This window comes from Siniperca chuatsi, linkage group LG6, assembly GCF_020085105.1.
Source record: "Siniperca chuatsi isolate FFG_IHB_CAS linkage group LG6, ASM2008510v1, whole genome shotgun sequence".
Classification (NCBI taxonomy): Eukaryota; Metazoa; Chordata; class Actinopteri; order Centrarchiformes; family Sinipercidae; genus Siniperca; species Siniperca chuatsi.
This window is the reverse complement of record NC_058047.1, coordinates 22,095,045-22,107,485: the sequence shown is the minus strand read 5'-3', so window position 1 is coordinate 22,107,485 and position 12,441 is coordinate 22,095,045. Positions and strand designations below refer to the sequence as shown.

Genomic DNA, 12,441 nt, shown 5'->3' with positions numbered 1-12,441 from the left:
CCTAGAAACCAAGAGAAAATCTCTAAAATGTATTAGGATTTTTAATTTATCAATTTGGCTGTTCAGTCATATTGACCTAATATTACATTGTTATTTTCAGGAAACTTCCTAGGAAAGTATTAGTAAATTTTTTTGTGAAATAAAGCAGTACCGTTTTATTTCCCATCATGCATGGAGGTCTAAATGCTGTTTGAAAGCCCTCTCCATGCTGCCAGGAATAAACTTCTGGTGGACAAATACCAAACCCTTATTTTATTTAGTTGGCCTAAAAGCCTAATTTAGATACTGCATCTTGACTTGAACCATCATATAAATTACACAGCATGTGTGAGTTGTTAACTGGAGTGTGGGTTGAAATAACCTCCCAATTATTAAATAAGTACTAAGGACATGACATCACTATCCTCATTGAAAGTTATAGTACAGTCGGGAGTCATTGTATAGTGAAAAGTGTCATTTTTCCTTACAAGAAAACTACAAAATCCAGAATACATTAGAGATTGTTGCAGGTTTCGTCCCAGTTAGACACTTTTACTTTAAGAATTCAAAGTCTTTCTAAACTTATTGAAAAGAGTCACGCATTGCGCATGCGTAGACAATAGCGCGGCTTCCACGAGGGTGTAGAGATCCATCCATCCATCCATCCATCCATCCTGTCCTGTCAATCTGCAGACCTCACCAACCACACCACCTTCAGTCCCTTCAAAAGGAGCACAAGTTTCCCCAGGACACCAGAGGTGAGCAGCATCTCACTTGTATATCCTATTCAAAAACTCAATCGCTGAAGCTGCTACGTAAGTTAAGCTAACGTTACTAACTAGCTTTCTGCTAACTCTGGTACGTTTTAGCCACTTAGCTTCCACACAAGTAACTAGAAACAAAACATGGGAAACAGTCCCAACTGTTAATATATGATAATAAATATGAAACCCCGGACATTATTTCACTGTTGTCTCATGTCACCTGGTATCACTTAAAAGACGCATTAAGAAGTTGCCTCGTCTGTATCCTCCATGTTGTTGTAGACAGGCTGTTTGATATAATCAGTGTTGGTAAAGATTTGTGTGTGTTGAAGGGGGTTGCAGTCTTCTTCATGTGGTTAAGGATTAACAGAAAGCGCCTGACCGTGCAGTGTGTGATATGTAACATGCACACAATCAATGTATGTATGTATGTGTGTGTGTGTGTTTCATGTTCTTATATCCCGGTGGGGACTTGTGTCACTTGTGGACTAGAGACTGCTATTTGAGGGTTAAGACTTACTTTTAGTGTACAGGTTACAATTAAGTTAGGATAACACTTTGGGTTTCTGTATTGATATGAAGTATTTTTAATCTTTTGAGTCAAGTATATAAACGGAGATTAACGTTAGCTTGATTTTTACCATCAGACAACTTCAACATCTAAACATTGCCTCCACACATTTCCTTGGTTTAATGTAATAATTTTATGGTCTGGACATGATCTGGAGTCAAAGGTCAGCTTCAGTGAGAAGATGTGAGAGTCCTTATTTATCATTGATCATCAGTATTTAAGCTTTGACCTCTGACATAGTAAGATGGGGTAAATCAATGCCATCGACAGATGATGCCTACAATTCATCATCTTTGACATTCTGTGATCGATTTTATTAATGGAGGTCTCTCAGTCTTTAAACTGGATTTATTTCTCCGTCTCTCCATCAGTCATGGCTATAGTGAGGTTCTACAGTAATGAAGCTGTGAATGGGCGAGCCTTACAGAGGGCAGCCAAGCTCTACCCCAAGCTGTCAATCACCACTGAGCTGTGCTACAATGTGGAGCTGACAGGTGAGTGTGTAACAGCTTGTCAGTTGGTGATGACGATACTAATAACTGAAGATGCAGAAGTTGTGAAGAGCAAAGCAATCTTGTGTAGCCTTGAGAAATTTTCCACACACCTTTTCCATTGATCCATTTTGCCATGTTTTGATTTTTCTTTCCTGCTCTCTGCCGCAGGCTGCCAGAGTCTCAGTGCCGAGCAGAAGGAGGTTCTCCTCTGGTTGTTTCGCCCTCCCCTGCAGGCAGAGCCGCTGTCTGAGAAACCAAACCTCACAGAGGACAGCGGAGAGAAACTGGTGGAGATCGGACCCAGGTACTGCTGCACGCAGTCTGATAATACCAACGAAGGGTCCACTTATAATACTTTTCTAGAGTTTCCAGAAGCACCTCACAGTCTTCATTAGCGGATGGTGTTGTCATGGAGATGGCTCAGTGGTTATCACATGACCTAAGTTTGGAACTTTGGTCAATTTCAATATGTTTTGGAAATTAGAAATGGGTTGTTTGGTGTTACACGACTGTTAACACTGAAACAAGCTGTGCATTAATTTTGAATTGTGGGAAATGATCCAGTTTGGTGATGTGGTAAAGGTGCAGTAGTTACTTTCATAGAGAAATCTGCACAGTTCTCAACAGCTGCAGGTAAAGGATCTACAAGACAAAAAGTTCCACTAGCGCCTCCTAGAGGCTGCATTTATCCTTATGATTTTTGTATTGTTAGTCTTTTTCTTTGGCATGAGAGTCGTGCTAGAAGAGTCCAAAATATTAAAGATTCATCTGTGCTGTACAGGACATGTACAATTATGAATGCTTGCTTATTGCTACAGTAAAGATAATTAAAAGAAAAAAAATAATGGAGGACGAAATGGAAATCTTAAATGATTATTTTAAACTGTCAGAGAGACTGTGGGATTTGTGTTCTTATGAATTCAATTAGGGGAAAAAATACCATATGGTATCATTTCTATATTCATGATTTCAACAAATTTTTATTATTTTTGAATCATGAATTGGAGGAACTCAACACCAGTGAGGCAGACATCAAAGTCCAACAGAAGAAAATGTCTTCAAACTGTTTTTATTTATGTCGTTGCTGTTTTGCTCTTCAGGTTGAACTTCTCCACCGCTTGGTCCACTAACGCCGTGTCCATCTGCCAGAGTGCCGGCCTCGCTAACGTCACACGGGTCGAGCTGTCTCGCAGGTTTCTAATCAAGGTTTGCACACACACACACACAGAAAAATAATTTTCTAGAGCACTGATTCAGGATTGGTTTTCACTTCATATCGTGCTTCTGATGAGATCTGTCTCTCCCCTCCAGCCAAAGAATGGAGAGAGCGTGAACGAGCTTAATGGAGACATAAAGAAGCTGATTGAGTGTCTGTATGACAGTATGACAGAATGTATCTATCAACAACCCATCACCTCCTTCACCGTGGAAATCAAACCGCAGCCAGTGTTTGAGGTGGACATCCTAGGAAAGGGTCGTGCAGCCTTGGAGACGGCAAACGATGATCTGGGTGAGGCTCTGTTAACAATTTCTAAATTTGTGGAGTTTCTCTCAGCACTATTCAGCTTCAGCCTCTCTCCATCTTTTTACTCTTGCCCCTCAGACTGAGCCTATGTTTTAATGCACTGTAACGTTTTTCTCTTTTCTCTGTCTTAACGCCTCTTTTCAGTCTTGCAGCTATGTGTGAGTGCACTGTCTCTGCTGGTGGAGGTAGTAATGTCATATGATGCATGACATTATTACTTAGCTGGTTAAAGTCACAGGACAGCAATGATGCTGCTGATTACACGTGCATGCATGCGATTAGTTTGTGTCTAATGTCATGTGAAAGCAAATTAAACGCATAAAGAGAGAAGGGCTCCCTCGATTTAATGGAAAGTCAGATACTGATTAAGTTTATCTGACTGATATCTGTTAGATTTTAAGTCCAGCTTGTATGTTTCCAGCATTTTCTTACAACAGAGGCAATAAGTAAAAAAACTTTTTGGCATCTGTGCGAAATTTGTGATTAATTCTCTGTCGATTGACATATTGACTAATCACTTAATCAACTAATCGTCTCAGCTCTAACTCATATGCACCAAAACTACAATACATTTTATTTTTATGTATTGACCAGTTATTCCTCTCTTTATATGAACAGGTTTTAAACTGACACTGCCCACTGCGACAGAATGTGGTGTGCGTGCTTATGTTCATGCTCTGCTTATTCACTTCTGCCCAGCTTCATTAATATTCACAAGCTGCTCAAATAGATGAGAATAATTTCAGTATATACTTTGTAGGCTCTCGCATGCTCAGCCAGTGAACTGAGGAGATCATTGAAAAAGGGCCTATCTGGAATTTTATGACACTATAGCCAATTAATTCCCCCTAAGGATTGATTTCACCTTCACTATTTTGCTTCCCCATTTGAGTTAAACATGGTGTTTAAGAGAGGGAACACAAATACTTATAGGTGATGTGACATCATCTTAATGCAGTGTATTACATTATAATAATAATTCTTTCTAATAACAGTCTCTGTAAAGTTGAAATTCACTTGAAATTCTGAAATGTAACTGTACATAAACCAAAATGTGCCAACTATTTAAAATAACAGATTATACAAAAAAAAAATATCTTTCCATCTTTGGTGGTGGTTGGTAGCAAGATCTCATAATGTGTGTTTTTCTAAATACAGGTCTGGCCTTTGACTCCTGGGATCTGGACTACTACACTTCGATGTTCCAGAGGATTAAAAGGAACCCCACCAGTGTGGAGTGTTTTGACCTGGCCCAGTCCAACAGGTGGGGTTTGTCTGCAACAAGCAGATTAGCGGGGCTGCTTTGTGTTGTGCATGTTACTCAGCTCTGTGGTTTTTGTGCCGGCGTTTTTTATTCTCTCACGTTTTTCTTTGTACCCTGTTGTCCCAGCGAGCACAGTCGTCACTGGTTCTTCCGGGGGCGGATGGAGATCGACGGGCAGGAGCAGAAGGAGACTCTCTTCAGTCTTATAATGGACACCCAGCTGCACAGCAACCAGAACAATGTAATCAAGTTCTGCGACAACAGCAGGTAGGAGTGGAAACAGCATTTTGTGTGTGTGTGTGTGTGTGTGTGTGTGTGTGTGTGTTCATACTGACTCTGTGTGTGTGTGTGTGTGTGTGTGTGTGTGTGTCTCTCTCTCTCTCTCTCTCTCTCCAGTGGTATCAAAGGGATGAAGCTGGAGTGTGTTTACCCAAAAGATCCATCCCAAGCCAGCCCGTATGAGACCCGGCACTCACTCAGACATGTCATCTTCACTGCAGAGACACACAACTTCCCGACAGGTCAGGACACACAAAACATTTTGTTTACTTTCAACTTAACTGTCTTTTTTTCCTCATGTGTTGTTTTCCAAATAATCATTATCAATCCCATCTGACCTCCCAGGTGTAGCGCCATTCAGCGGTGCCACCACAGGGACAGGAGGTCGTATCAGAGATGTCCAGAGTGCTGGACAGGGAGGACACGTTATCGCCGGCACTGCAGGATACTGCTTCGGCAACCTGCACATACCAGGTGTGTAAAACAGTATGCTTCACTTTCTTCACTTGAAATGTGCAATAGTTCTTAAATCAATAATATGTCCTTTCTCACTGTCCATGGCTCCAGGTTACATTCTTCCCTGGGAGCCTGAAGGAGAGGGCTGGGAGTATCCGTCCAGCTTTGCCCCTCCGCTTCAGGTGGCAATTGAGGCCAGTAATGGAGCCTCAGACTACGGCAACAAGTTTGGAGAACCTGTTCTGTCAGGTAAGGAACCCTATTGAAGCATGCCTAGACTTTAACAGTTAATTCTTTATTTTATAAAAAAAATTTAAATGGTGCAAAAATGCAACTTCCAATTTCTCCAAGCCCACAGTGATGTCTTCGGTTTGCTTGTTTTGTCCAAAACCTAAAGACATTCAATTTACTGTCATATGTGACAAAGAAAAGCAGCAAATTCTCACATTTGAGAAGCTGAAACCAGAGAATATTTGTCATTTTAGCTTGGCAAATGACGAAAAAATTATTAAATCGATTATCAAAATAGTTGCTGATAAATATTATGTCGATCGGCTAATCGTTGCAGCTCTAGTTGCAACTAATAGATTATGTTCATTATGTTCATTAGTACTGATTAGTAACACCAATTATTTTTAGAATATAAAACAGAGAATAGCAAACTAATTTCAGCATCTGTGAAACTGAAACCAGCAAATGTTTGGTGGTGTTTCTACTTGATAAATAACTAAAACAATTGACCAGTTATCATTTGTTATAATTCATTTACTCTCAGTCTACAGATTGATTGATTGATTTTGAATTGTTTCAGCATTTTTGTAAAATTAGCTCTAATTCCCTCCTCTAGGTTTTGCTCGTTCTTTCGGCATGCGGCTGGCTAATGGAAAGCGGCGGGAGTGGATTAAGCCAATCATGTTCAGTGGTGGTCTCGGATCTATTGAAGATACACATGTAAAGAAGGAAGAGGCAGAGACTGGTAATGTTTTAACTCAGTGTGTTTGAAATGTGTTTAATCAGTGGAGAGGCTATATTTACACACATCAATCAATGACTCGCAGTGTCCCTCTGCTCCTCTGCTGTACTTAGGAATGGAAGTGGTGAAGATCGGAGGGCCAGTGTACAGAATCGGCGTGGGAGGAGGAGCGGCCTCCTCTGTGCAAGTACGCTCGCTATTGTACATCACACTGAGACAGCAGTCTCCTCACCTGGTGCAGCCATTTATTTAAATACATTTTGGCTTGCAGGTCCAGGGCGACAACTCCAGTGACAGGGATCTGGGTGCAGTGCAGAGGGGGGATGCTGAGATGGAGCAGAAGATGAATCGTGCTCTCAGGGCATGTCTGGAAAGAAGCGGCGGGAACCCAATCTGCAGTATACATGATCAGGGGGCGGGGGGAAATGGTATGAAACATAGGCCTTTTTTTTCTTTTTTCTTTTTTTTTTTCAGGATATGTAAAGTTAGATCATGACACAAAAGTTAACATATTGAATCATATCATCTTCAGGTAATGTGCTTAAGGAGCTCAGTGAGCCAGCGGGAGCCATAATCTACTGCAGTAGATTCAAGGTAATCAGAACTGGAACACAACTACAAACACGCACATTCTGCCATTTCTCATTTTATATCACTTGTATTGTTTTCCTCTTCTCTCTGTTTTATAGAAAGGTGACCCCACACTGAGTGTGCTGGAGCTGTGGGGGGCAGAGTATCAAGAGAGCAACGCCCTGCTGCTCCGTCCATCAGACAGGTGCTTCCTGGAGAGGGTGTGTCAGAGGGAGAAGTGTCCTGTTGACTTTGTGGGAAACATCACTGGAGACGGCAAGGTACGTTTCAGCCTGGATCAAGTCGATAAATGGGCATCCACTGTACTAATTAATCCGCTTTAGTGATTGGCGGGTCACAACTTCAAGTAATCACACTAAAATAGATGAATTGTGTTTATTTCAATCTCATTTCTACCACAGATTGTGCTGGTGGATGATGAGGGAGGCAGTGGAAATCAAGCAGACAGGGAGCGCTGTCCCGTTGACCTGCAGCTGGAGTGGGTTCTGGGGAAGATGCCGCAGAAGGAGTTTAAAATGAAGCGTCTGGCCCCAACCCATCAGCCACTGGCTCTTCCTGCTAGGCTGAAAGTCAAAGATGCACTGGAAAGAGTTTTACGTTTGCCTGCTGTGGCGTCCAAACGCTACCTGACCAACAAGGTGTGTGTGTGTTACATCCCCGTCTTACACCGTCTGTCTTTAGAAGTACATTTGTGCAGACACTTTGACTTTCTGTGTCTTTGCTCCCTCCCTCTCTCAGGTGGACCGATCTGTGACTGGGTTGGTTGCCCAGCAACAATGTGTCGGCCCTCTTCACACCCCATTGGCCGACGTGGCTGTTGTCGCTCTGTCACCATTCAGCATAGAGGGAGCAGCTACTGCCATCGGGGAGCAGCCAATTAAAGGTCTGGTCTGTCCTGCAGCGGGGGCTCGCATGGCTGTTGGAGAGGCTCTGACCAATTTGGTGTTTGCCAGAGTCACAGCTCTGAAGGTGAGCGGATGATGGAGAGTGTAAGGAAAATAACAAATTGATGGCACAAAAGTCAAAATGCATGATGGTTCTTTTCAGTGGATTGTGCATACTTTTGTTCCTACTAAATTAAATAACAACTCTGTAGACCAGATCGTCTTCAGGTTAGAATTGGTACAGATCACATTGTTTTTTTCTTTTAAAATGAATGTCCAGGATTTTGGTAAATCTCCTGGCTGTGTGTTTCAGGATGTGAAGTGTAGTGGTAACTGGATGTGGGCTGCCAAGCTGCCCGGTGAGGGAGCCTGTCTGTGGGAGGCCTGCAAAGCCATGTGTGAGGTCATGGGTCAGCTGGGAGTGGCCATCGATGGGGGCAAGGACTCTCTGAGTATGGCTGCTAGAGTGGGGAAAGAGACGGTCAAAGCTCCAGGTACTCTTGTTGTTGTGTGTGTGTGTGTGTGTGTGTGTGTGTGTGTGTGTGTGTGTGTGTGTGTGTGTGTGTGTGTGTCTTTCATGTTCTTATATCCCAGTGGGGACCTGAATGCACACTAACCTGTGGGGACAAAAATTGAGGTCCCCATGGGTAGAGACTGCTTTTTGAGGGTTAAGGCTGGTTTTAGGGTACAAGTTACAATTAGGCTAAGGTTAGGGTTAAGGTTAGGCATTTAGTTGTGATGGTTAAGGTTGGGGTAAGGGGCAGGGAAAGCATTGTGTCAATGACTGTCCCCCACAGGGATAGTGAAACAAACGTGTTTCTTAATTAAACTTGCCTTACCTGCTGTTTCTGTTTCAGGTGCCCTGGTTATTTCGGCATATGCTGTTTGTCCTGACATCACAGCCACCGTGACACCTGATCTCGAGGATCCAGATGGCAAAGGTATTTCACGCCCACACACACACACACACACACACACACACACAAACCTACACAGAGACTCAAGTCAGATTGCTCATTATCAGTTAAGAGCCATATATCTGATAGTGTCTTCTGTTCATAGTTTTGTTCTCAGTTTGTAATGGCAGAAATAGAACTTTTGAATAGAAATATCTTCATCTCACCCAGACCGCACACATCTTTCTCTCTCTAACACACACACACACACACACACACACACATGCTCCTCAGTAACAGACAGCCTACCTCTGACCCTTTGTCCTCTGTCTGCAGGCGTTTTGTTGTGGGTTCCTCTCAGTCCAGGCCATCATCGCCTGGGAGGGTCTGCCCTGGCTCAGTGCTACAGCCAGCTGGGAGACTGCTCTCCTGACCTGGACCAGCCAGAACTATTGACTGCCTGCTTCAACACCACCCAGACACTCATACACGGTCAGCTTGCACTAGCAGGCAAAGAGCTACCTGTTGCAGAAGAGAAAAAAGTTTAGCATTGTTTACTGTGATTCAGTCAATGAGCAAACTTTTCTTTAGCTTTATTTTCATATTCAATTTATTCTCTAATTGTAAGGACACAGCTTTGTACTGTGATACACAGCCACCTAGTGGTTTTACTGTGTATTTTCAGTTGATAAAAAGCAGCAGGACCTGGTGGCTCTTATCTTTGCTGCTACATTATTATATTAGCTTTTTTTTTAAATTATTTCTAGTCAGAAGATCAGTAAGAATTAAATTTTAAAGTAGATTGTAAGTAAATTGTCATTGAAAACTGTGGATGGGTGAGAGCATTAGGAGTTTTTCTGTTCCTTCAGATCGTCTGCTGAGCGCAGGACATGACATCAGCGATGGAGGCCTCATTTCCTGCTTGCTGGAGATGGCGTTTGCAGGAAACCGTGGGATTGATGTTGAGTTGTCATCACAAGGAACTGGAGGTTAGTGAGCTGATGTGTCTCTTGGTTTGGTTTCCCTGTTATTCACATATACAGCATACAAACTGTGTAGTTGTAATGATAAACTCATGCAGTGTTTTTGCCGCATCTCTGTCTGCACAGTCATGGAGCTGCTGTTCAGCGAAGAGCTCGGTTTGGTTCTGGAGGTTTCACAGCTCGATGTACACACAGTGTGTCAGAAATACAGTGATGCAGGTGTGCAGTGCCATCGTGTCGGCAGAACCTGCGATTTCGGACCAGAGGCCATGGTGAGACATCAACCTCAATGTGTTTCTCAATCCTTATCATCTCATCTGTGGTGTCCGTTGTTTTTCTATTTTCTTGACTTGTATTTCAGGTCAGTGTTCATGTGGATGGACAGGAAGTACTGAGAGAGTCGCTGCCTAACCTCAGAACATTATGGGAGGACACCAGTTTCCAGCTGGAGCAACTCCAGGCCAATGAGATCTGTGTTAAACAGGAAGAGGAAGGGCTAGCCAAGAGGACACAGCCCTACTTCAAACTGACCTTTGACCCTTCTGAATTTCCCACCATCAGTCAGCTCAGTAAGACCAAACAGGATTGATACCATAGACAAGACAAGATTTTGTGTAATCCAAGGCTGCAGCTAATCGCTGTTTTCATTATCAAGAAATCCCTTTGATTATTACATTAATCATTTGGTCTATAAATTGTTAATAATAATAATATAAGCCCTTCACAGTTTGCCAGAATATGTACCAGTTAAAATTGGTCTTGTTGGTACTTTTGTCTTACCAACATAAAAAATAACGAAAGTATTCAGTGCAGTGATATGAAAATCACCATCTTTGAGTTGTTATAACCACTAAGTGGTTGATATTTTTATTTTAATCTCTCTGATGTGTTATTCTTTCAGCTGCAGGGCAGCCTCGTGTAGCTGTAGTCAGGGAAGAGGGCAGTAACGGAGACCGAGAGATGTCTGTGTCTCTGTATATGGCCGGCTTTGAGGTAACTATTTAGAGCGTTACTAACTGGATGTACTGTATGTTGACCTTAGCTGTATAGCTGGTGTGCATGACTCTTGTCTATATTTGTGTGTAGGTGTGGGATGTCACCATGCAGGATCTGTGCTCTGGCTCCCTAACTCTGGAGACTTTCAAAGCAGTCGTGTTTGTTGGTGGATTCAGCTACGCAGATGTCCTGGGATCAGCTAAAGGCAACTAAACACCCATACGTACATACACACATACTCATAGGCCACTTTGATATACAAATTCATTTTGTGTGACACCATTCATCCTGCATAATAGGTTGGGCTGCTACTGTTGCATATAACCCCAAGGCCAAGGCTGAGTTTGATCGCTTCCGGCGGCGGGACGACACACTGAGTCTGGGTGTGTGTAATGGCTGCCAGCTGCTCGCCCTGCTGGGCTGGGTGGGAGAGGTTGAGGATGGAGCAGGTAAGAGGAAAAGGCACAGAAACCCATGGAAATGTTGCCTGTAATAGTACTTTTAGGAAAAACAATACTGTAGAAGTGAATTGAGACAATGTAACAGCAATAAGTGAAGAAATGAACGTAGTTGTAACAGAGGAGACCTTTTGCAGCCGTTACTGAGTTTAAAAAGCTTTCTAATTCTTTCCAATTTTCCCCCAGAGACTGAAGTGGTGCTGACCCATAATAAGTCCGGCAGGTTTGAGTCTCGGTTCGTCAGCGTTGGGATCCAGGAGTCCCTGTCCGTCTGGCTCAGAGGCATGGAGGGCTCAGCTCTGGGAGTCTGGGTTGCACATGGAGAAGGTACAGTATTGTGGAGTTGATCATGTACAGTAGTAGTCCTTAACTTGTCACAGAAATTTGCAAAACCGGTGCTTGTAGTCCTGCGGTCAGTTTTGCTAATAACATCTGACACCAGACATCAGACACCTGAGTGGCTGTTAGGGTAGGAATGCAGCATTGAATCTTAATTAAGCTCACAAGTTACTCAGTGTGGAAGTTTTGAACTTGCACAACAACGACTCGTTCTGCTTACTCATAAGTCACAGGTCAGCGTGTTCTGTAATCAGCAGCTGTGTTTAATATTGATTTTCCCGCAATCTCCTTCGCAGGTCTGATGCAATTCCGTAGCTCCCAGGCCCAGGACCAGATAATTTCTCAGGGGCTCGCCCCCCTCCGTTACCTTGACGACCAGGGTCATCCTACTGAAGAGTACCCTCTGAACCCTAACGGCTCCCCGCAGGGCATAGCAGGGCTCTGCTCCAGGGACGGGAGACACCTGGCCATGATGCCACACCCGGAGCGCTGCACCCTGGGCTGGCAGTGGCCCTGGGCCCCGAGGGACCTGAGACCTTCTCTCACACCTTCACCGTGGCTACGCATGTTCAAGAATGCAGCTGCCTGGTGCAGCAACACAGAGTGAGAATACTCTGTTTACGTTTCTGGTGCAGTCAAAGTAGTATTATTGTCTTGGTCTGATGGGTTATGTGTTAACTGAAACTGTGAGGCCTGTTTACATCATTACTCAATGCACCTTTTAACTTAGTATGGTACCTGTACTTGGTCTTTTTGCATTATTACTGATGCCGGCTGTAATACTTTGATTTTGAGACTACTGCATTGTGGATTCTTGTTGACTTTGTAAACATTCTATATGTTTCATTCTGGCAATCACTGTAGATTTTACAAAGCTGTTATGAACCAATCAGGCCTGCTGACATTATCAGTGTTGCTCTGCTGGAATTTGCTAATAAATAAATTAATGAAACAGAAGAAGCACGTGTAGTGTGTCATATGATAAAGAA

General features: G+C 43.1%; 1 protein-coding gene across 2 annotated transcripts; it reads left to right on the top strand.

The window, feature by feature from the left end:
• Positions 1 to 578: 578 nt before the first annotated feature.
• Positions 579 to 12,409, top strand: pfas (phosphoribosylformylglycinamidine synthase). 2 transcript variants are annotated; one of them, XM_044200813.1, is made up of 28 exons: positions 579 to 737; positions 1,686 to 1,808; positions 1,977 to 2,112; positions 2,909 to 3,014; positions 3,120 to 3,318; positions 4,492 to 4,597; positions 4,724 to 4,864; positions 4,994 to 5,118; positions 5,222 to 5,350; positions 5,444 to 5,581; positions 6,180 to 6,308; positions 6,419 to 6,492; positions 6,577 to 6,733; positions 6,838 to 6,899; positions 6,995 to 7,156; positions 7,298 to 7,534; positions 7,635 to 7,865; positions 8,094 to 8,274; positions 8,638 to 8,721; positions 9,013 to 9,168; positions 9,546 to 9,665; positions 9,786 to 9,931; positions 10,021 to 10,228; positions 10,561 to 10,652; positions 10,746 to 10,860; positions 10,955 to 11,104; positions 11,300 to 11,440; positions 11,749 to 12,409. In XM_044200813.1, exons 2-28 carry the CDS (start codon positions 1,688 to 1,690, stop codon positions 12,057 to 12,059), a joined length of 3,957 nt encoding a protein of 1,318 aa, XP_044056748.1. In that variant the 5' UTR covers positions 579 to 737; positions 1,686 to 1,687; the 3' UTR covers positions 12,060 to 12,409. The 2 variants fall into 2 exon arrangements, with proteins under 2 accessions (XP_044056748.1, XP_044056749.1); XM_044200814.1 differs by lacking the exon at positions 579 to 737 and adding an exon at positions 773 to 794.
• The last annotated feature ends 32 nt before the right edge of the window (positions 12,410 to 12,441 follow it).